This window comes from Bacillus rossius, chromosome 5, assembly GCF_032445375.1.
Source record: "Bacillus rossius redtenbacheri isolate Brsri chromosome 5, Brsri_v3, whole genome shotgun sequence".
In the NCBI taxonomy this organism is placed as follows: Eukaryota; Metazoa; Arthropoda; class Insecta; order Phasmatodea; family Bacillidae; genus Bacillus; species Bacillus rossius.
In genome coordinates, this window is record NC_086333.1 from 59797144 (window position 1) to 59823161 (window position 26018).

Below are 26018 nucleotides of genomic sequence, written 5' to 3' on the forward strand. Positions count from 1 at the left end.
AGAACATTAAAATCTGTTAATTTTAACACACAGCGTATTTTTGTGTAGGCTTTAATACTTCCAATAATGTTCATGTAAGAATAACAAAAAAATAATGGGTCATTTCCTTTAAAAATATGTCAGCTGTAGGTTCTGCAACGCGAGTGGGCGCACACGAAGCTCGCCCGGCTGGCTGGCGGCAGCGGCTTCATGACGCATAAGCTCACCCCTCCCTCCCCTCGTTAACATTCTTCAAGGCTAGCTCATCTCTCCGAGACACACAAACCATATAGTGTCCTCCCTTATAACACCCCAACCTCACTTCCTTTGAAAAATCTTTGGTGAGAAAATGCTCATTTCACCCTCCCTTCTCCCGTAAAATTGGGCTTTTATGAATGGGGTACTAAAGCGGTGAGGGAGGGGTCAAAATATGTCACTTTTCACACCAAGTTCGAGTTCAGTCATCTCTGGCAAGGAATTTATAAGCTTTCAAACTTAAATATAAATGTATTTTAATAGCAAGGGTCCTATGAAAAGGAATATACCGAATAAAATCAAGCTGCTGTCACCAAACAAAGCATAAAACGGCCCAATGCGTGGTCGCTTCGTTATTGCTTGCGCGAGAGGTGAGACGTGGAATGTTAGAAGATAAATGTGGGGGAGACAGACAGCAGCCAGTGTGTTTCCTGAGTGGGGAATAAGTGGCGTAGCCTTTTTTTTTATGCTGGGTGAAGCGACCTTTTTCTATCAACCCACGGGCTGTCAAAATAAACATCGCTGCGGCAGTTAACACAAGTCGAGGCGGGCGTGCATCCAGTCGGTCGCTGTGTAAACACGTTGCCACAAAAACCTTTATCTGCACCCTGCCGGCAAAGGGACGTGGAATGGGGGTTGTTAAGAGCTGACAGCGGTCAACAGGAAGTGGTATCTATTGTTAGATATGCGCTGCCTACGGCAGTACAGCACTCGGCAAGAGAAACACAGTAACACGCTACTCACCACAAGAAACTTATTTTCTTCAGATTTTCGGCAATTTTTTCACGGTTCCTCGAAATCGGGTTGTAATAGAGAGGTGGTCGCAATAAATGGGGTCGCAACAAAAAGGTTTTACTGTACTGAAGTGTGTCTCAACCTTAGTTTTCCGTGTGCATTTAATGTGCATTTACTCTCTTTTCAACGCACAATTATTTATGTTATTAGCACTGACCTCTTTTTGGTGTGCTCTGTTGTCAGATATGTGCTAAAGTTTTAGGCACAACTCTATAATGTAATGAAAATTTTTTTAAAAGTATCTGAAAAACATTGTATTTTTACTTTTAAGGGTTATGTAACTGAAAGATGCCATCTTTGTTTCAACATTTTATTTAAAAATTTATATCATTAATATTAAAAATTCTGGCTGTGTTTAAGCATAGCACATAATTTGACTACCTTGCTAATAATAGTGGTAACATACTACTATAAATAGTTTCTCTTGTGAAATAATAATCTATGTTTAAGATTAATTTTTTTCCAGACTTACTATAATTGTAATAATGTTAATAGACACTGTTTTAAGGTCTTACAAAATTCAGTGAATATTAGATTTAAAAATATAACTTATTAGTTATTATAATAACTGTGGTTTATAGCATAATCTGAAACTATTTTAGGAATGCGATTTTTATGTGGAAAAAGCTTTTTTGTTAGGTTAAAGTTATTCATAAAAACAAAACCTATTCATGGAAAGTACGTTAATTTATAAAGTAGAATTTACAAATGCATGCCGAACAATTAAAAATAATAAGTCATGCAACAAATACATTTTTTCAGCTTTAAATAGAAAAAAGAAACCAGTGACCCAAACTTGAGCCACAAATAATGTATAACTATCATCATAGTTCATACCACGAAAGAGTGCGGGCTATCAAATGCATTTAACTTGGCAGTGGACAGAGCGCGCGCGTGTTGGGATTCAATCGGCGAGCTATCGATATTAGACTACGTACGTGCGCTCAATACGGGAATGAACATAACCAAACATGAATGATGCAAACGAAGAGTGAGACACACTATAGTACCTATGTTTTTGGCCAGTGTTTGAGTGTTCCAGACTTCTAGTCAAGCAAATCATATTTCCTACTGCTGTTATAGTCACAAGGAATGTTAAGCAGCTGATGATGATTATGCTAACATTCATTTACCGTTCCTGGGCCTATGTCCGCAACAGGTGCGATATCGGCCAAAAGGCCGCGGAATTTACTCCAGTTAGCTTGATGGGTACGGAACTTGGATGTTGCTGGAGACTGTTGAGAAGGCAAAGGTTGGCCGACCTGCGTAGTCGACAATATGGGAAAATGATCGCTCCCCCAATTGTCCTCTAAGACAGACCAGTTGAGTTGCCCTGCGAGATCTGTAGAAATGAGAGTTAGGTCTATAGCAGTAGATTGTTGTTGGTAGCAACCTAACCGAGTGTGGCGTTTGTCATTCATGATCATATATCGTTGCATCATTATAGGCATTACCCCAAGAGGTATGGTGGCTATTAAAATCCCCACCTATCACAACAGGGGTGGGAAATTAGCGTAAGAAAAAGTCCCATGTATCAGCATCAATGGTGGAGTTGGGGTGGAAATATAGAGACACCATGGCCCATGCGAAGTGTTGGTGACAGATCTGAAAAGCGACAGCATCAATGTTGTCAGTATTGGGCGGATATTGAATCAATATTTCCGCTACACTAAAATATTTATTTACAAAAATAGCAGTACCCCGGTCAGGTTTGTGAGATCTGTATAGTTGATAGCCTGGTATCCGGACTGTGTATTTGTCCGTAAGTCTGGTTTCACATAGCAATATAATATCAACGTTGTGTAGGCGCAGATAGTGTTCCATGGGATATCGATTAGCGAACAACGACCTAGCGTTCCATTGTATTATCTTAAGGTTGAAAGGAAGTGAGATGGCACAAGAAGATTGAATTATAGGTTCAAAATGTGGAGGAGAACCTCCATCAAGGTATCCTTGTTGACTGCGAACGTATGGTCGGTTTTCGCAGTGCTGACCAAGCCCTCAATCATATCTACTATATTCTGGACTTTTTCATTGGAAACAGTGTGCTCGGTGCCTGTAGAGGTAGGTTGCAGGTGGTCAAGGTTGTGCTCTCCTGCGCGAGGGTTGTGTACCGGTCCGACAGTAATGTCTGGTACTTCAGGACGGAACTGTGCGTAATATTGGCGAATGTTGCCATTCGTGTGGGAGTCCAGCGGAATGACGGGTGGGATCGCCTTGTAACATGTGGTGTATCCATCAGGCCGTGTTGTCGCGGTCTTACGTGGCCTGGTGCGTTGGGTCACGTGTGCAAATGTCGGCTGTGGTGCGGGGACCTCTACTGGTGTACTTTTGTGGGTGGAAACTGTATGATGGAGATGGGGTTGCAGGACAGGGAACCCTAGTACAGGATAATGGATCTGTTGTTCCGGTACACATGGTCCAGGTGGTAACTTTTTTGTCGCATCTGCATACGAGAGGTTATAAGCCATTAGCCGTTTGATTTCACGTTTGCGTTCCCATATGGTGCAGAGTTTTTTGTTGAGGGCCGAATGTGGTCCCCGGCAGTTGACACAATAGTGGAGTATCAGCTGTCGGGCAGGCTTGTTCATGAACGTTAAGACAGGTAGCACATTGAGGAGTCGTGGTGCGACAGTTTTTAGCAGTGTGACCAAAACGGTGGCACTGGTAACACATAGTTACGCTTTGTACTTTTGGAGTTACTTTGTAGATTTCTTTATAGATGCTGATATATGGAGGCAACGTTTGACCTTCAAATGTGAGACTAAGTAGCTTTTTAGGCACCCGAATATCCTGACCATCGCGTTGGATATGCTTGGTGAGGCGTTCCGCATGCAGGAGTTTGTGGGTTGCGCTGTCATATCCGTCAAGGACTTCATCCATACGAACATCCAAAGGAACACCATATATTATACCCTGTTTCCTCGTTAGACCAATGGGGATGCTCGCGCGCAGGTTCATCTTGCCTGGTGTATCAGAGTCCAGAAATTGATTGGCTGCGTTCGCTGTACTAAAGTACATTTTCAGCCGTTTTGGTCCTGCTTGTTGTATTTGCAATATGTAACGATTAGGGTGCATTCTTTTACCTAACGCAATCGGGTGCAAGTTCCCTATAACACAAAGCCAAAAATTTCACGAAAGAAGATTATTCATACAAGCACGGACTAAACCCATAGACTAAACCAACTGCTGATATCGAATTCACGCACAACTTTCGTGCTTTCGAGAGATCGACACACATCACTGGCGACTCATTTGTCGCGCACAGTCGACCAACTGTACCATGTCATCTTTGTTTCGGCTGCTTCTTTGGCGACGTACTGCTCTCTTCTGTGTAGTGTGGATAGTTCTATGATGCAGAGCAAGATGGCAGGCCACATTGTTTAAATATTTGAGCAGAACTCAAGTATTTCACCACAAAATTGTGTGTATTTTGTACAGTTCCATTTATTTTGTTTATTCGTTGTAGAGCAACTTTATTGCTTCTTACAAATGGCCCCACTTGGGTTGCCACTCAGATATGTTTTGTACCCTTCTTGTACACAAAGTACGAATGGCCCCACTTCTATGGAGACTAATTTATTTACGTTGGGCTTACTTTCACTGTGTAAAACAATACTGCTTGTGTAACCCTCAGTTGGCATGTGTTGGAAGTATCTAAGCCACAGTTAGGTATTGACTTAGGAACATAGGCACAAATATACACTTGGATATCTAAGATAATAAATAACATAAAACAACACTCACAATTAAAAAATACTTATTTCTTTAAAACAAAAATATATCTCAAATTTTATCTTATTATTATTATTATTTACTTTTTGGGCTCAAATTCCCTAACTGTTCATTTTCATCGCATTACACATAAAATTTCCAACTATCAGGAGTGACGATGGGCACATTTCATTACCAAGCAAGTCTTTGGTTCGGGTTCGACGATGTTTTATACAGTTTTATTTCGTAGTATTTGGGTTCTTAATTGTTTTTACCTCGGTTAGATATGTTCAAATTAGGTCGGTAGAGCTCAGTCTCTCTCGCTAGTCAGACCTCTGAGTTACGTTAGATGTGTGTAAAAAAATAAAATAATTTGTACAAAAAAAAATCAGTTCCTTGTAGACAATATTAATTAACTTCAAATTTCAATGTTTATAGTTAGTTTAGGCCGCGATGTGACGATTTTACAGGAGGTACGTGATGATTCGTATAGAATTGTGGTGACAGATTTTTGCAATTCTATTACTCACATAATTATCACTCCTAGGATCTCTATCTTTGTAGATAAAGCCTACTTAAGTATCTATACACCCTAAAGATACATAATTACCATCCTTAGTCCAGGATGCCTACTACTTTCCAGCTATTTCGTAGGATTTAGATTCGCTGACGTCACGAAGCTGTGCTAGCTTAAGCTGGCCATTACATTCTCTCAAACCTTCTCAAATTAAGCCAGTTAACAATGCTAGACTTAATTTCAAATGGTGGGCCGTGATTGGTCGAAAACCAAAAACTGTTACATTAATTACTAATTAACTCGTGAAATCAGCGCGCAACAAAAATCCACGTGCATCAATAGCAGGGAACACAAAATTTCACGTAAATTTTAAATACACAAATATTCAAATAATAATTTACATTACAAAATAACGGCGTCAACTTTACCGTTTACCGTTTTAAAGTCAATTCCACCTTAGAGGGGACTCGGTAATTGTTCAATTTCAAACGTCCAATTCAGTCCATAGAGTAACATTCTCATAGATATACATTTAAAAATAATTACCGTTTTTTAAAATAAATTAAATATTAGACATAGACTACATATTAAATAAAAATATAATTAATAACAACTTAATCTGTCAAAACATTAAATGTTGCAGTACATCGTAATAAAGGAGTTCTGTAAAATCACATGTTATAATTATTTTGTTACAAGAGGGTAAAAACACATATATTTGTATAGGATTTTGGTGGGACCAAGATGTGATTTTGTTGTAAACAGGATTTCGCTATATAGATGTTCGTAAGGAACAGGTTTTACTGTATTTTCTTAATTTTTGCTGTTACATATTCTTGCACATGTATTCTCATTTTCTTTCTCATTTTCACCACACTCCCTTCCCCCACATTTCCGCTTAAGACATAATTGAAAAAAAAAAAAATGTCCAAATTTCTAAATTTTCATCTCCGTAATAGATTATCTAGTAGTCAAGAAGAGGAATGTCTACAACTACTAACTTAATTACATTTCTCAATCCTATGTATAACGAAGTAGTTAATAGAGGACCGGTAGATAGATGCCTGCTGTTTTGATTTGATTTGACACTGTTAACAACTCTTTATTACTTGAAAAGTTACCTCAATTTGGTTTATGTGTTAACTAAATAAATTGGTTTTCCAGTTAATTGATAAATATAAGTTTTTTGTATTTATAAATAATAATAATTCCTCTCTTCAATGCTAGTTCTGGATTTCCTTAGGGTGGCATTTTATCCCCTCTTCTTTTTAATATCTTTATTAATATCATGTATCACCAGTGTCTTAAACTACTCAATTGAGTCCTACTTGCAGACGATGTGAAAATTTACAGGATAATTATGTATTCCTAACAACTGCTTATCATCGCAACATATTAAATAAAATTAATAATTGGTGCATACAAAGTTTAGTTAGACTTAAGGATAAAACTAAGAAATCATCAGAACTACATTAATAAAAGATCTTGGAATCTTCCTAGACTCCGAGTTAATATGTATGTCATAAGCATGTTATCGATATTCTACTACCCAAAGAACTTTGGCCCTTGTAAAATTCATCACTTTTTATGCTACTAATTCAGATTCCACTCTTTCTCTCCATTTTTATTTAATTAGATCTAAACTAGAATATTACTCTATCATGTGGAACAAGAACAAGTTAACCGATTGAAATAAAATTGAAAGCATTCCAAATAAAATAATTGAATTAATTAATAAAGGAATTTCTTTATTCTATCCTTACACCTTTCTCAGTTCGTAGACACTACAATGATGCACTCTTTATTCAAAATTATTACAACTTTGAAATTCAATGTAAGTTTATCCATGCCCACCAACAGTCAGACTTGGATGGTAGTCATTTAAGATTTACTTTATGCACAATTAATGACAAAAAAGACCTTATCCATAGACTGATTTCTAATTACAATAAATTACATTTGTAATTCTGTCAGATGAATAAATTGAAATTTGTAATACTATTACAACCTAGTAAATGGTGTAGTTAATTACTTAGTAAATAGTTAAAACAGAGATTCATTTTTTTTTAAAAATTATTTTGTGTTTTATGTATTTAATAATGTTTGTATTATTATTGTGTTTGTTATGGTTGTTCTATGTGTTGTCACCACTAATATATGTTATTGTTGCCTTCGAATATTGGCCTGTGCTGTTCTTACCTGCTACGGTGCCGACGGGGGTAGGAATCCATATGTTTGTGGTGATAACCTTGTGTTTGTCTTGCATATTTGTCATGCCTACCATCCAAGTCTGACTGTTGGTGGGCATGGTCACAAATTTAAATAAAAATAATAAAACAGTATAGATCTGCTCTGATGTTCAACAGTGTAAGTAAACAAAACTGAAGGCATAACCTCTGATCAGGTTATAACAGGAATGGCACTTTCACCCTTTTTTATAGGAAAAATTGTCAGGAGATACAGCAAGCACAACATGACTCCTCAGGGCACTTCCAGCCTTATTTCATGTTATTGGCCTTGAAACGGTCATGCTTTTTTTTTTGCTCAAAATATAATATTTGAAGGAAAAAAAGAAACTGCTTGTTTTATTTCATCTTCAAATTGTGAAGATGGTTGTTTAGGTTAGGTTAGCCCCATTATAAAAACTTAATAGTTTAGGTTAGGTTACCAACCTTAGATGTACTTTTAAATTATATTAACTATTGGTTATCTTTATTTAAAACACTATAAAATAATAAAGATGTTTGGTTAGTTAAAGTTAATTATGCTATATTGGTAATTCCTAATCAATTGTTCAAACAATATCTCAGGATTTTTAATGTAGCTGATCTAACTTAACTGATCATTTTCACAATATCACATTATTTGTAATGTGTAACCAAACCTCACCACTTGTAAAACAACACCCTCTTAAAGAATGATTGTAAAACATGCCAAGAAGTAAAAAAATGCTATTTGGAGTTTATACTTATTATTTTTACAGAAAAATGGCTATCCTTTAGAATTACTTAAATAAGCCTCACACCCCTGATATTTAGACCATAACCAAAAATACCTATTTGATTATAAGTCTCGCAGCAAACTTAAACATAACTAGCATAATCATTCCAAATTGTAACATGCGTAAAGGTTTCCTTCAAAAATAATATAGCATTTTCGGTACCTACCGTTGTAGACGTCTACCAGTTTTTTTTTCACACTATATTCTTGCAGCAAGAATATTATTAAAAGTTTCAATTCCTCCATTAAAATTCTTGAAGTTAATTGTAAATAATCATCTCTACAGATATTAGGTAGAAAATAGTTTATTCGTGGATTAACTGTGAATAATATGTTTAACCCTATCCCTCACTTAGCACGACTAATTCGTTCCTAAAAATGCTTGTGGTATTCAAAATCGCGTATTCTGAAGCATTTGTTTCCATAAATAGCAAGGCTAATTTAATTAATGTGTTCCAAAATTGTCTAGGAAAATATACTTTACGTAATATAAATGTGTTGAATAACGCTCAACTATAAATATGTCACACTATTAATCTTTATACGCTTCCCATCGCACTTTGTATAACAAATACGACACCATGTAACGGAAGATATTTACGTGGTTATGTACTTAATCGTCAGTTGGCTGGCTGACTTGCCCACCCGGGCGTGACCTTCAACTCACGTCACGTATCTTTCCAAACCATCCTTTACAACAGTGAAGCCGATATTACTATCCGGATAATTACATTCAATTTTTCAAAAAATAAAGTGCTTACCGTGTCTTATCGCATAATCGTAAAACAATTTATAATAAGATCAAGTTTAAAAAGTAGGGGTGCGATTTTTATGTGGAATAAAATTGTTAGGTAAAGTTATTCTTAAAAACATAACCCCTTCATGGAAATTACGTTTATTTTAAAAGTAATTTATAAAAAAGCACGCCAAACAATTGAAAATACTAAGTCATGCAACAAAAACCTTTCAACTTAAAATAGAAAAACAAAATCTGTGACCCAAGTGCGAGCCTGAACTAACGCATAACTATCGTTGTAGTACACACCCCAAAATAGTGCGGGCTATCAAATGTAGTAAACTCTGCACAAGATAGAGAGTGCGTGTTGCATGCAATCGGCGAGATATCAGTATCGATATTCAACTACGTGTGTGCGCTCTATATGGGAAGCAACATAGCCAAACATAAATGATGCCAACTGGCACTGGCTAACTTTTTATAAACGGTACCCCACGGCGACGCAGACTAACAGATAAAGTTTATAAGATTTAAAAACGTCTTTAAAAGAAAATTGTGTGCACAGTTGACTTGCTTAAAACTTAAGTGCTACCAACATAAGTGTGGCCTTCATGTCAATCTGTGTGCCGTTAATACTTCTAGTTTTGTCTCAAATACTTTAACACGATGCATTATGAGTGATCAAGCACGTACAATTAGCGGCAGCTGAATGGGCAGACGTTGCTTTTGTTTGTGTGAATTCCTTGCCACTGGCTAGACAGAGTTCACGGCCCGGTCTGTGACCAGGCGACAACGGTACGGCACGGCGGCATACGCGCAGACGTAAAAAAAATTTGGTTCTTTACACCCTATAGCCGCAATTGAACTTGCCATAGCTGATGTTTGTACAACAGCCGATAGCGTAGACAGACCTGCACGGGCATCTCTTCCCCCCTTGTTTGGCTAACTGTATCCCACGGCACATCTGTTGTTTACAGCAGTTGAAACAGACTTCGTGGCGTCGTACCCACTTTTTTTTGTCTGTGGAGATTTCGCGCTAACTTAAATTTACAGACGTGCTATTCGAGACTGGGGCAGTAAAATTGACATTGCGCTAAATGAATCCGTGCAATCTGAAGACGTGCTAAGTGAGGGATAGATGTACCTTGAACAGAGGGGTAAAAAATGGTTATGAATGAAAAATAATGAGTACCGTGCTGACAAAAGATATTTTGGTTGCTGCAGTCAAGCGCTGTTAAAAGTTCGGCAACAATCTTATTTTTTCCCTCCAGTCATGTATGCGTAGATTTTCTTTCCATAACATGATTTCCCATTTTCTCAACAATTTTTATAATTTTAGGGGTTTTCAGCCACCATAGATAATCACAACTTTATGCAAGATGTCTGTTGTCATTTAACCAACAGCAGGTTAACTAACATTTGAGCATGAAGGAATATTTGCTATGCAGCATTGACAAGTTTTGAATAAGCTGTGCAGTATGCTTTTAAACACACAGTTTTAATAAATATAGTTTAAAAAACTAAAGAAACATGCTTTTAAAGATTATCAAACTAAAAAGTAAAAAATAATTTTAAAATTTAATTTATGACAATAGTATATAAGCAATACTAGTATAAATGAGAAAAAAGCTTGAGGCGCTTTGTGCCATATTTTTTGTATATTAAGCACCCCATGCTTTTTTCTCATTTATACTAGTATTGCTTATATACTTTTGTCATAAATTAAATTTTAAAATTATTTTTTACTTTTTAGTTTGATAATCTTTAAAAGCATGTTTCTTTAGTTTTTTAAACTATATTTATTTTTAACTTTTTAGTTTGATAATCTTTAAAAGCATGTTTCTTTAGTTTTTTAAACTATATTTATTTTTAACTTTTTAGTTTGATATTCTTTAAAAGCATGTTTTTTTAGTTTTTTAAACTATATTTATGTATAATTATCTTAGGGAAATGAGTTACCGACACTACCTATTACCATCTGAGATAACTATTTGAAGTTGCAACGTCACAAAGAAAAGTAAAGTCTCTCCGAATCATTTACAGTTAGATGTATGGATATAATCTTAGAATTTACCAGAAAAAAAAAAAAAAAACATTTTTTTTTCGGCGTGGCCGGGAGTAGAACCCACGATTGCTGACTACGAAAGCTGACGTCTCAGAAGTCGCGCGCCTTAGACCGCTCGGCTAACGAACGTGATGAAATTGTTGGGACATTTTACAGTCATGAGCCACTCACTCTTTGTCGAAGGAGTTACAGACGGACAGAAAGAGTTACAGACGGACAGACAAACATACAGGTGAAGCTAATATAAAGCATGTAATAAAAATGATATAGCTAACGTACATTTTTATAATGAATGGCCATAGAATAAACCATTACAATGGTGAAACAAGCTTATCTAAAAAAAAAAAAAAAAAAAAATCCCTGACTTTTCCCAGTATGTGGCCACCCTGAATTGGCTTTGTTGAGGTATTGTCAAAGTGTGCACATAGTAAGCCAGGAAGATTAACATATCACAGGGCCATAGTTTATACTTTATCAGCAAAATTAAACTTAATGTAAAATAAATATACTTGCACAAAATTGCAGGTTTAAATATTAGAAAGCTAAAAGATTTTCAAAGATAAATCCCAAATGATTAAATGGTCTTCTTGTTCTTATGTGCATACCTGCCAACATCTACGGTTTTCCCGTAATTTGTACGGAAAATAATGTACATTAAAGTTGCACGGAAATTCTAAATATCTTATGCTTTTCAAGCTTACAATCTACTTAAACTTTGTAAAACTACACACACTGCCTTTAAATAGCATTGTTTAGCCCCTTTCAACCACTTCTCAAACAGAAAACTGGTTGTCTTGTTCGGCTCACCATGCCGGAAGAACCAGATGGAATGCCAATAATGCCGGGGAGGAAACCAAAACACAGATGCCACTGATCAGGAACTACGTTATCTTATGCGTGAAATAAATTTAACTGATAAATTATGTTGCAATAATTTTTTATTTCTGCATTCTTTTATTCGCAGTAAACTACGTTCAGAATGATTTAGGGGCTGGCATAGCTTGAGTGGAAGGGATTTTGTTGAAAATACAAGTCCCTGTCAAGAAAAGACAGGATCAGAAAATGAAAGTAAGAGAAAGTTGCACATGCCTTACTTTCTGAAAATGTAAGACAAGAATTTTATACATTTCTGAAGACCTCAAACATACTACTTGTGGTTTGTAATGGTACTTACATATGATCTTGTGACAGGCTTCAAGCTGTGAATTCTGTGGATTGTTTCTGCTATCTTGGATGACCTTGACGTGGCCATTTTGTTTTGCCATCATCTTGGGTTATAGAACGTTCGCCATCTTGTTTTCGTCTGTTGGAGGCCGCCATTTAGCTACAATTACATTTAACGATAATTTCTCTCTCTTGAGCCTGTTTTTGACCCTTATACCCACACACTCTGGGTATTGCAGCCTCTGTAATGTTTTATTTTTCCCTACCGGTCCTCCACACCATCAAGACCTATAGTCTTATCCAGGGCCACCGAGAGGGGGGGGGGGGGGGGGGCAAAAGGGGCAAATGCCCAGGGGCCCAGTAGCCTTAGGGGCCCGGGCGCCCGGGTGGGAAGTGGAAAATAAATGGCTGGAAAACATTTTCCCCCTGCTATTAAAACATCTTTGTATGTATGTATGTATGTATGTATGTATGTATGTATGTATGTATGTATGTATGTATGTATGTATGTATGTATGTGTGTGTATGTATATATATACATACACATATATATATATATTTATTCATATATACATATACATACACACATATACATACACACATACATATACATGTGTGTGTTTTTTGTGTGTTCCTAAAACATCAGTCGATAACCAATCAATAACCTAACCGAGCAGTACTTGTAACATTCAGTTCACACCAAAATACTTGCGTAGTAGCAGAAATGGGAACGCCAGGTACTAGCACAATAGGTTTGCTTATTGCTTGGTCCCCTACACCCCTGCACTTGGGGTCAATGCCATTTAGACTCGCCCTTCTGAAGTAAAGAATGCGGTGATGGGCCCTGGCTGGAGGGGGGTGTCATGGAGATCTCTGATGAAATAAAACATCTGAAATCAATTCATGTTTCAAATATTGGTCCAAACCAGTTGAAACCAATCCAGCTTTTAAACACACTACGGAGATTAAAATTGGATAGTAGTTTATTTCCAAATGTGTGTATCACTGTCCGAGTGTTCTGCACAATTCCCGTGACAGTTGCTGAAGCCGAAAGGTTCTTCAGCAAAATGAAGGAAATAAAAAATGTACATCGCTCATCCATGTCTCAGGAAAAGGATTAGTGGGCTCACCTTGCTTGCCTTGGAGCCTGATCTCGCTCAGTCATTGAACTATGACGATGTAATTAACGATTTTGCTTTGAAAAAGGAACGGAAAACAGTTTTGTTGTGATTACTTCTGAACTATTTTATTGTTTGTAAATCAATATTATTGAGTAGCATAACCCTTTAAAATGCATTATATGTTTAAAATTTTAAATAATATATTACAGTGTATGATTATTCTGAATGTAGTGATTCGATATGAAGTAATGACTGTTCTGTTGTAAAACATTTTGAAGTGTTATTAAATTTAGACATTTTTATATCGTATATGGCATTTGAATTGTTGTGTTTTAGTAGGATGTAAAATATATATCATTGTTATTTAAATTGCATGTCATTTATGATTTTGCATAGAACTAAGGGTATTAAATTAATTTGTTAAAATTATTAATATGTATTACAAATTTTTCAATGTAATGAACGTGGTTCAATGTGTTTGATGTTTTCGAAGTAATAAAATTTATTATTACTTTAAATTATTTTAATAATATTTATATTCGGAATAAATTATTATACCTATGTATTTTAAACACTCATATAATAATGCAATTTCTGATTACCATTTAAGATTTTTTTGTTGTTTTTTTAGCAATATATACATCAAAATTAATTAATATTTGTATTTTGATGGGATTAACAATGTAAAAGTGCACTGAGATAATACATGCAAATGCTCTCTTTTTTTTTTGCGTAACTAGGAAATCGTGATGAATGTTCAAATGAAGGATGAAATTTTACGATACCATATATATTTATGGTATACGTAGTACGTAGTAGTGGTATGAAAAAAAAATAGGAAGGTGGCCTAATACCCCAGCTGCCCAGGGGCCCACAAATTCTCTCGGCGGCCCTGGTCTTATCTGAGAGTGAGCAACAGGAAAATAGTAACTTTGTATAAATTCTCTACATTTCCGTCATGAAATTACACCCGAAATATTTAGATAGAATGTGGATAAGCAAGTTTGTGCTTCTGCCATGCCCTAGCCCAAATGGGCTCACATGCAAATATATTTTTTAATTTTCATTACCGAAAAGATGACAACATATAAACCACTTAAAAAAAATGGTTTTGCACCACCTGGAATTCTTTGCAAGGAAGTGACCAACAGTTTAATGAAAATAACCAATGAAACAAATTAAAGTACACATTTCATGACACCAAATCAAACACTTTACTGTAAAAACCTACCAAAACAAAGCCATAAATGCTTGCAAGATAGCTGGGTGGTGCAAAACATTTTTTTGAATACAAGAGTACACAGCCTGAAAACTACAGTATTCAATTTTTGATCAAAACACTAAAACTGCTATTTGCAAATTTCTTCTTCCTTTTGACGTGACGTCTAATAAATCGATGAACGCCGGCTGCACGCACAAAAAAGTGTCCCGTTATGCACATTGTCCCGTTAGGCTCATTGTACGCTTATGCCACATCTATCTCTCTTCCACTCGATTGGAACAACCATCGATTTGACTTTTTCGGGGTACATTAAACTTGAAACACTCCCATTCGTTTCCTACTTTTCCTATCATCATCCTATCCTTAACAGAATAACACAGATTGTAAGAAGTTAATTAGCAAACATGTATAAAAGTTATAGTTAAAATAATTTCTTCGTTAAAGTAATAAACATATTTGAATTAATAAGTGCAAATAAAAGTAAATTTATCAATTACATTGTAGATTTCATTTCACTCCTTCTTTGTATCCATACAAAATAGTGATAATTCAATAACAATTAGTCAATTTTATTCATAAAAGTATGCAATCATTTCATCAATGTTTTGTTATGACGTCACGTTAAACTATTGTCTATAAACCGACTTTAGACAACCAATTTTTTAAATCGTGTTAAATATGGTTCCCTGAGCTCAGAACAGTGTGTGAAATATTAACAAGCAACAAGCAAGTGAAAAGTTCAATGTTCACCTTGCATTGCAAATTCAAAGAACACCTACTTTCAGAGAAACACTTGAAGGTCAGAAATGTTAATGCTGTATCCATTTATAGAGTATCTGTAAGAAATAATTCATTAATACATGAATTTAAAAAAACATTTATTATCTATATATATGAACATTAAAACATTTGAAGACTAAATGAACAAATGCCATAGTAATTTCCAATCTCCAGACAAAAAGCCATACCTTAAAAAAAAAAAAAAAAAAAAACAATACACAGTGGAACCTTACAAATACAAAGAATTTCTCGTAATGTGTACTCAAAACAGATGATGCAATACAAGTCCAAAGTTAGATTTTCACACCTTCCAAAAATGTACATAGTTTTTTTTAAAGAGGCAGAGTAAATAACTCGTGAGTATCGTACAAATGTACCTTGGTTTCTAAACTCAACTAACAGTGCATTTCAAAACATTCTTAATTTTGGACTTCTCGTAACATCCTGTACTGGTATCAGCAAGGTTCCATTGTATAATTTATGTATAAAGATAAATTACAATGAAATTACTCATTGAATATGTGAATCAAGACAGGTAAAGTGTCAATAAACACAAAATATATTGCAAGGTTTTCAATGTGATAAAAATTAAGAAAAACAAATATATTATACATACATAGTACAAATTTTTACAAACACTGTTTCAACTTGCAGGTATTACATTATTTTTTTCATTTACAACAAATTATATTTACGAGAATAGTATTCTAATTATTATCCATATTAAAATCAACTTCATTGTTTTCACACCAATAATAAAGCAAACTTGTCAAAATAAAATAAATTATTTCAATATTATTAGTTAAAATCCATACACTAACTTATTTCCCTAAAATTAATAGCAAAGGGTTTTAGGTATGTGTGAAATTATTTTACGCAAGAAAGTCAATTTTTTATTGCAGACTGCTAAAATGTTAGGGGAATGAAATTTTATCGCAATGTATTTAATTACGTAAAGACTTTGTCTCTGTAAATCATCAAACTTTTAAAGATGTAATTCATTCGAGTTTAGTGATTACAAACCAAACATCAAATTTCCTTTCTTAACATGCTCAGACAAAACCCACACAACCGTCAAAATTGTGTGCCAGAAAAAAAAAAACAACACATTAATGACAGTATAAAAAATCTAAATTTTTTTTTTTAAACTCTAAAACTCTCTCAACTCCACCACAAAAAAAAAAGCACTGTCTTAACACACGTTTCAATATGCTAGCCTCTAGAAGTAAACACTGCATACAGTTTACATTTCGGAACTAAGTCTCAATGGAAGAAAGGGGGGGGGGGGGGGGGGGGGGGGGGGGGGGGGTGTTTGGTGGTGGTGGTGGTGGTGGCGGCACAATTGCACAATTTTCCTTTTTGCTTACACTTTCTTCTTTCTTAACAAAAATACTTGTATGTAATGATGATTGTACCATCTCCAGCACTCACTGTCCGGTGCAGCTGGCAGCACCGCGGGGCTACCTGGGGTAGAGGGGCTTGCAGTCCTCGCTGGGCGCAAGCGGGTCCTCGCAGTCGGGAGGCCACTGCTCGCCACTGCCGTCAGCGGAGGGCGGCTCCAGCTCGTCCGGGTGGCACTGATGGCTGTAGCCGGGCACCGGCTGGAACTGGGGGCCGGGCGCGGCGGGCCTCGGGCCACCGTCGTGCCACTCCGCAAACGGCTCCGCGCCGCGGGGAACGGATCCGGGGTTCTTCCCGCGAGTCCGCACGGGGACCAGCCTCTGCAATGAGGAATCAGCACTGCTAACAACAATTCGCACACCATCTGTGATCACAGATCCCAGCAGTGGGAAACACAGTGGACGATGTCATGAGCCAGTTGGTGTACTCAAGGTACTTCAGTTTCCCCTGCCGATTCATTCCGTCAATGTTCCATCCACATCTCTTCACCCCACATTATCTCTAGTGACTTCAATGTCCATGAGACATTAAGCCTGAATTCTTTCACTTATGTGATGTAAGCAATGTAACAACTCCAATAAAACACATGGAAGAAAGTAAAGTAATTTTTAAGAAACATATTTACAAAGAAATCAGGAGAGAACGGTTCCACAAAAACATCCTTACCTCTAAGACCTCGGGAGGAATCTGGCCCTGCCGGCAATTCCCGTCGGCGGCACGGCCAATGGGCACGAGCCTGCGAATCACCATCTCGCGCTCCAAGGACTCCTTCAGTACTTTGGAGCCGTTGCCGGGCCGATCCACGGACTGGGTCTTGTTCAGGTGGACTGTGACCGAAGCAGGAGGCGCGCTGCTCGGAACATCGACGGGGGCACAGGGCATGTCCGACGAGGGGCCGGAGTCGTGGTAGCCGCCGGGCGGCCCCAGCTGCGAAGCCCCCACCGGGTACCTGCTCTGCTGCTCGTACATGCCTGGCGACTGCATCTGGCTCATCTGGTCGTACATCATGGCCGGCTGGTAGGCGTTAGGCGGGAAGCCCGGCATTAAATTTGGCGGGGTGAAGTTGCCAACGGTCGAAGGGCCGCATGACATCCCGGCCATCGTGTAGAACGAGCCGGGACTTGGCGCGTAGTTTGAGGAAGAGTCGTTTATGGATGCAGACTGTGGCGGCCTCTGAAAACCATACCCGACCCCGCAATATGTAATTAACAGATACAAAATAGTATATAAAAAAAAGTATAATTACAGATTTTTTCACAGTATATGTATATTTAAATTTGCTGGTTTAATGTTGAAAAGTGAAAATAATATCTATCCCAAAATCTAATCTAATGAGTGTACACACTACACAGGAAGTTTCAGAAAATCAATTTGATTATTCACTTGTAATAGAAAATTTTTGAAAATTTTTACGATGCACGTGCACCATGCAACAAAATTTTCACAGGAAGACAGTGGACCCACATTATGAATGTAAACCTACATATAGTCACTTTGATAAAAATTAGGTGCATATTAAACATATTAATGCATCAAATGATACTCTATGATATATGATAGTGAAACTATCCTGGAATATATTTGGTAAACTAAAATAGTCATAGCAGAGAGTAATTTCAAGTTTTAAAAACATAATAATATTGGTATAATAACAATTATAAAACAAATTTTCTTTGTAAGCTTTGTAGCGCAATGGTTATAGTGCACTGCTAATATGCTAAAGGAACTTGGTTCAAAGTTTGATTGATAATTTTTTTTTAAAATTACAAATTACTGCATTATACAAATTTTGCTTTAAGTAAATATATAAGATATTTTATTTATAGTATTTCTATAATATTATTAAATAATAGTAACTGTGAAATATTGTTTTCATTACAACGTTCCAAATTAACATTCTAAAATTGAAGTCCTTCACTGCGATGCAACTGGATAAACTTATTTTAGTCCTTGTGCTTCACAATATATGTAATTAGAAAGAGTTTATTATATATATGTTTTAATTAATTGGTATTAGTTGTTTACAATTTTTTTTGTAATGAAAATTCTAATATAGCTAACTTACATCAAAATATGCAGTTGTAAAATTATTTAAATATTAATACTGAAGGTAGGGACCGTAGGCTATTATGCAGTTAGCACTTATGATAGTGAGTAAAAAAAACCATCAAGAGATACTACATATGTGCATTGTGTACTTTTGTGCCACTGTTTTCTGTTAGTTGAGCGTAAAATGAAAATGAAAATAATAATAATAATAATAAAAATTAATCTGACTACTGAAACTTGACTAAAAAATACTAGAGTTTTTGCACTACTCGACTCAACATTAAAATATGCTACTCGTGTACCCCTAGCAAATCACGAAACTGGTATGTAAATCCATCGGGAGTAGAATAAATTACCAAATTCATTTCAAGTCATTTATTTAAATACGGCCAGTAACAGTTTGGAGAAAACTAACAGAACTTTACACCTATCTATCTGCAACATCCGATGGAATATGTATCAAGTGTTTTCTTATATGCAAGGAACAATCATCATTTTAGCTGGGCACCATTGCGACATGTCATATTCAGTTACATATGGCTTTACTCCCAGTTGTAAGTGACAAGCTATTTTTAAATTCAAATTTTATCAGAATTTTGGAATCTTTTACTACTAAAATAACAGAGAAATCTAGATGAAGCATCAGTAGCATCATAAATTTTTGTGCTTTCGTATTTTGTGCCCCGAAATGTCAGATACATGAATGATAAACATGTTTGATGTGATATGTGAAGTTTTGAATTATGCTATGAATACTACTTTCTAGCAAAAAAATATTCATTTGTTAACACTCTGATGTTAGCTTTCCTCTCATAGTACTTAACAGTTCTGGACTCGTCTATGTGACGCGATGCTGACTGGAACATGCCATCTTTAAGGGACCCGCCTAGCCAGAGATGTATTTGTGTTAGTGAGGCGGGATGATAAGTGCAATGCTTCTTGGTGCTTCTAGCACGGTATTACCTCTCAAGGGCAAGGCTGTGAACTGGCGTGCAGTCTTCTAGTCGTCGTATGGCTACTGTGATATTTGAGCAGTAACCATAACATTATATGATGGAGAAATGAAGATAAAGGTGTAATGCAAGTCCTTTGAGGGCTTTCAAGAATCTGTACCAGATGTTTAATGCCTACAAATTACTCTGAAAACATGTGTTTTTAGCCTTTTTTTAATTCTTCTAAAAATACAGTTTAAAAACATAATATGGAAACAGAACTACTGAATTGCCCTCATCGTTTTCTCAATGCTTTTTGTAAACAGACACCACTCTGATATCTTGAGTAGTTTTCAAATTGCGTGGTTTTTCCTGAAACTCTGCAGGGCCTTTATTAACATGCCTGTCCAAACCATCACTACCTCACGAAATAAGAAAAGAAGAAAAATGTGCACCTGCTATGACCACCTAGTAGGAAGACAACACAATATAAGAGATTAATGCATGCACTTCGTCACAACAGACATCAGCCCGGAGACTAATGATGAATGCAGACAGTCTCATCTCCTGCCCATGGGGCCAACATTAGCTCACTATGTGCCTACACAACTGTTAAGTTCAGCTAACGTGAACAAAGCCAATTGCAATTTGTTAACAAATATATTGTCACTCCAAAATACACACGCTTTTAATTAAACTTTTAACTATTAATTTGAGGCTGAACATGTTTAACCACACAAGTAATGAAATATTGAACACTTAACACTTTAAAAACATTTGAAATTCTGGTACAACCTCAAGAACGCACAATCCGCTATACCTAGCAATAATTGTTTGTCCAGTTTAATTTCAAACAAGCTGTTCAATGTTGGGGGTCAATAATGCTTTATTGTGCAATTTGCGCAGGTTGCAAGGATATAGCCAGCTTAAAAAGAATGAGGAGGAAGAAAAAAAAGGAGGGGGGTATTATTTGGAAGACTTATAATCTTTTGACTTACGAGAACTTCTAAAGGTTGTAGTTATTATGACTTCTCACACATTATACAATGCTGTATGTTATAATTAGTTTCTTTTAATGTAAAAACACCAAATTTTTCCAGATATTTGTTGTTCATATATTTTTTCCCCTGACTTGAAAAAAGGAAGGGGAGTCCCTAGACGCACAAACCTTGGCGCTCCTCTTGCGGGACGACATGAGCACTGCGCACTGCCGCAGCTTGCACACCTGGTGGGTGCGGCTGCGGTTCCGGCACGGGCCGCAGGTGCCGCAGCTGTTGGGGACCCTGCAGCCGTCGCAACGCCCGCACCGCTTGCGCTTGCCCGACGACATGCGCACCTCGCCGTTGTTGCTGGCGCTGTCCGGGTCCTCCCCCTCGGTCGGTGAGGGGGGCAGCGTGGAGGACTGCACAAGGGGGCGAGTGTCACCAGCACGCCTCGACATCATCTCCCGAAGATGATACTCCCACCAGTAACAACTGTTCCCCAACTCCCAGCTGGCCTTCAGCTCACGTCACTACACACACACATTTATCAGCAGAGAGTTCAGGAAAATGTAAACCAAATATAAAAACGGACTGTCAGTATCGTGAAAGGCCTTTAATATGGCACACTGAGACCACAACAGTGTCGAGTTAGTGAATATTCTGGATTATTGAACATAATACAGTTAATACAGAATAATAGAGAAGAAAAATTAATATTTAGTACATTGGTATTTAAAACAAGTTGTAAGCTGCTCTACAGAAGAAGAGCGTTTGTATTCTTCAAAACATTACCACGGAAATGTACCTGTGAAATACATACAAAGTGTTTAATGTAACCCGCTAGAAAAAAGTAAATACAGTTCTTAAAGTAAAACGAACAGAAACAAACTTCAAGCAAACCAAAAACGAAGTTACGTGATCTGGCCCGCCAAGTTCAACAGCCAGAGTCCACCTGAAAAAAAATCTGAAAGTATGCGGCTGATTGGTACCATGTTGCAGAATGTGCAGAAACACAGAATGCGGGGTGAAAGTTCTTTCACTGTATTTAATAAACGTAATTTTGAAGTTTATCTTATTGCCTAGCAGAAGAACTCTTAACTTGTGTTCTAGACATAGGTAGGGACAAGATCATACGGTGAACTGCGATAAAACCAAAATAACTATGATCAGCAAGTCAATCCAACACGTCAGACCGAAACACATTTTAGCATTTAAATGTATAATATCAATCAACAATTTGACAAAACAACTCAAATAACAAAAAAATTAACTTTTACTATAGTAAATCCAATGACTGTAATGTATTTAGCATGAAGTTTGTACCAAAAAGTATGGACTGAATTAAATGCCAAAAAATTTATTTTATTGGCTTGATCTTGCATCTCGTATTTCTAACACTTTTTACATTTGTGATGGCACATTTTTAGTTTTCAAACACTTAAAAATTTCTCGATAATTTTTAATTTTTCTGAGTAGTTCTTTCCTAAACATGCATATTTAAAATTATTTTATTGTATAAATACATTAATCATCAGTCAAAATGTGATTATTTTGTTGAAATAGATTCTGAGAAATATTTATTTTCTTATTTGTTGAATAAAAAACTCTCTTCATGAATAAATACAATGCAAAACAAAACACAGATATCTCCTGTTTTAAAAACGAAATTGATTTTAAAATAAAACCATAAAATATTGTCCCTAGTTATGGGTTAAATCTCAGCTGGAACCCCATCCTTTCAAAACAATTACCAATTTTCAACATGTCATCACTTCTGGAACACTGGATGGCTAGGTCCTTGCAAATATCGTAGTTTCTATCATATAGGTAATGAAAATAATGAAAAATTAAATAAAATTTTAAAATCAGTGTGTTATTGTGATTTTCAAACTATAACATATAAAAAATATACATATATATTTTTTCTGTTAGAAAACTAAATACACAAACCAAAACATATTAAAATTAGTTTTTTCTCTCTTTTGTTTGGACGAAATGATTTTCCTCATAAACTGCTAACTTCATTGATTTGAAATTTTAACAATTTTTATATTTATAACTCATGATTAATTTAGTCTTTATATAATTGTGATATTTAAAATTGTTAAAAAGATATAAAAATATTATTTACTAAATATCATTATTCCAATTTAAAAAACTAAAAAAATATATATATATATATAAGCATGATAAATAATCCCATTCTAAAATGAGTCATTATGAATTTATAATTTAGTTTTAAAATTAATTTTGAGTTTTTTTTAATTTGTTCAGTATTATTAGCTTGAATGATCAGGTATTCATAGCATGTCTTCAATTATGTGATTCCAGTGAATTGTTTATGCTTGCTCTTGAAAATAAAACTAAAAATTGTAGTTTAAAAGGAAGATTTCATGTAGCATTAATTTCAGTATGTACATTAATAAACAATAACTATCCAAAATTTCCACCCAAATAACATGTGTGAATTATTCTGTCTAAGCAAATAAAGTTGTGGGGACAGCTAGTTGAGAAATAAATGTGCACTTTTAGAATAAAATAAAACATGAGACCACTTGGTCTAGGACATGGAGGTAGCAAAACCTTGACCACATTTAAGCTAAAAAATTTTGGGTGTCATTTTATGAGAAAATATATGAATGTAGAGAAGCTACACAAGATCTCTCTCAGATAAGAACGAAGGAGACAGCCGTGAAGGACCAAAAGGGATGATGGAGAGGGAGCAGAAACATGAGAAGGCTTCGTGCCTGGAACTTGTTTTAAGGGTGGAAATCAGATTTAATTACCTTGCTTTTAAATTCTGCAGCACAGGAAAAGTAAAACATGACAGATACGGAACACTAGGTTGCAAGTGTGGGTACAAGGGTAAAAAAACAGGCTCAAGCTATTTCAATTCATTCTAAACATAACTCTTCCCCCACCCTCCTTCGTGCAACAGCAGCATAACAGCATCAAATAAGACAACCCGTCATACAGGACGTTGTGTATTGTTGTAGTATTTTGTGTGTAAATATTGTTAGTAGGTTGGCGGGCCTGTTATTGTGATGAGCTGAGCAGTTGTTGCTATGGATGTGAACTGGTGAGAACCAGAGTGATACAGATGAAGTGAATGATGTGCAATTTGGTAGTAATGCATACGGGAGTGAAGTGAAATTCTTGTCTTGCACACCGGAAAAAAAAAATATTCTGTTTACTTTTGTGCAATCCTTCGAGATCGAGACAGGTTACTTGAAGTGAACAATACCATTTTTCAGTCGAATATCATTGTGATGACACAAATTATGATACGCTCAACACATTCTTTACCACTGATGTGCTAATGATATGACTCAACATTTTGATAAGAGGTCGTAACCAAAAAAGTCAATGCTTTGCACAGTTAAATAACTTGCAAAAAATGTGAATTTCAAACATAGTGCTATTGTGACAGTGCTGCCAATTTCTGAGCACACCCATTTATGCATACAATAAAACACACAAAAGGTAAATATGAAACAACCATGTCAAATACTAGATTACAAAATAATTAACATACCTGTACAATGAGCCAATTCATCTATTAAATCAAGAGTTCCCAACCTTTTAGCAACGGCATACCACACATTTTTAGAAATGGTGTACCACTAGGCACTAGGCCTACTTAATCTTTTAGTTTTAGATATTAATATACATATAAGCTATGGTTATTTTGGAAATTTAGTAAAAAATAAACTGTCTATTGCAAACTGGCTGTTTTATTTATAACAAATAACTGAAAACAAACAATTATAGACATTAATTCAACTTGAACAACATTAATAAAAAAACAATTTTAGACAATAATTTCAAATTGAGTCAAAATATAAAGATTAATTAAAAAAAAAACGCCATTTTTAGTGGGAAACTTGTTGCTATTTGTCCATGATCAAACTTTCAATATCAGGGTTAATGGAACCTAACTTGACAACATTTGATCACGTACCACCTGCAACGTTGCCACATACCAACCAGTGATATGCATACCACCGGTTAGGAAACCCTGCATTAAATGGTTTGAAAACTAAACAGTGTGTCAAGATTTGTCAGAATGTTAAGTACTTTACCCCTTGTAAATCTCATATAATTTTGCAAGCATTGCATGCTTGAATTCTTGAGGGAAAATCAATTTTAATGCATATTAAGAAGCTGAACTGAAAACAATCTAACTGGATTTCACCAAAATTATTGTGCCACCAACTTACAAAACGCAGCCAGACACACATTTCTAACGTGTCATTAAAATTCTCTGTTTCCGTAATAAATAAATATATAACACTTCGTAATTCTGTAAGTGATTGTTAAAATCAGTGATTACTATGGATAATCCGTAATACTTGGTAGCATAGCTGTGACAAACAATAGTTACCTGCAGACTGGAACGGGGGTTGATGGAGGTGCAGTTCTGGCTGTGGTCAGGCCAGTCAGCAACCTGTACAGACACGACACTTCATCGATAACTGCCAAGTTTGGGTACTGAGATGCTAAATGGAAATATTTTTTTCACTCTGGTGGATAAAATCCTAGTTTTATAGTGAAGCCAAAATGATAAATGGAACAAGGACTGCACAGTACAGATGATGGGACTGTATAGAATGAGTTAGAATTTAACAGACAAACTTCAGCTGAAGGTTCCAAACAAAAATATACAATGAAAAAATAATACAACATATAATCTAAAGTGCTTCCCATGACTGCTAGAAGTCTTACAAGTTGGAGCTGAAGAACTAGTTTGTTTCAAATAATAGAGAAAGTTTTTAAGATAGAATACCAAGTGTGTGAATAATACTTAGCTGAACAAAATTATACAACTACCGCAAAACTTGTCACTGTCGTAATATAGTTTCACTGACACAATTGGAGTTATTGAATACCCTAGTCTCCCAAAAATTTCTGTGATGTGGTGATACCCTCCATTATTTCATTTCAATGAAATAATTGTACCACAGTGACATGTGTGGCAGTGGTTGTAGAACTTTGTTCAACTAAACACTATCCAGACGCTCAGGGTTCCATCTTAAATACTTTCTCTATTATTCGCAATTAAAAACGTTGTTCAGCTCCAACTTCACAGGCATATATCAGCCCTGGGAAATACTTCAAGGTGGCCACTCCATTGGCAGAAATGCCAGGTTTTTTTTCCAGGATTTTACAGGTCTAGGAAATTTCATAAAATGTGACTACGTTAATAAATAATGTAACTTCGCTAAAAATATTGGTTGCATCAGAGCAGAAAACAAATTAACCATTTAATATTAAATACCAACATTTTAATATTATGTAAAATAGA

General features: G+C 35.9%; 1 protein-coding gene across 4 annotated transcripts in view; it reads right to left on the minus strand.

The window, feature by feature from the left end:
* Window positions 1-15425: 15425 nt before the first annotated feature.
* LOC134531859 (MYND-type zinc finger-containing chromatin reader Zmynd8-like) overlaps window positions 15426-26018 on the minus strand; it is an 89438-nt gene continuing 78845 nt past the window's right edge. For 3 of the 4 annotated variants that reach the window (XM_063367857.1, XM_063367855.1, XM_063367858.1), the window contains 4 exons: window positions 25098-25160; window positions 20899-21132; window positions 17416-17922; window positions 15436-17069 (listed from right to left, as the gene is read on the minus strand). In XM_063367857.1, the coding sequence (XP_063223927.1) occupies window positions 16809-17069; window positions 17416-17922; window positions 20899-21132; window positions 25098-25160 (1065 nt within the window). In that variant the 3' untranslated portion in view covers window positions 15436-16808. Of the gene's footprint in view, window positions 17070-17415; window positions 17923-20898; window positions 21133-25097; window positions 25161-26018 lie in introns of all 4 variants that reach the window. The other variant, XM_063367856.1, reaches the window with a different exon arrangement.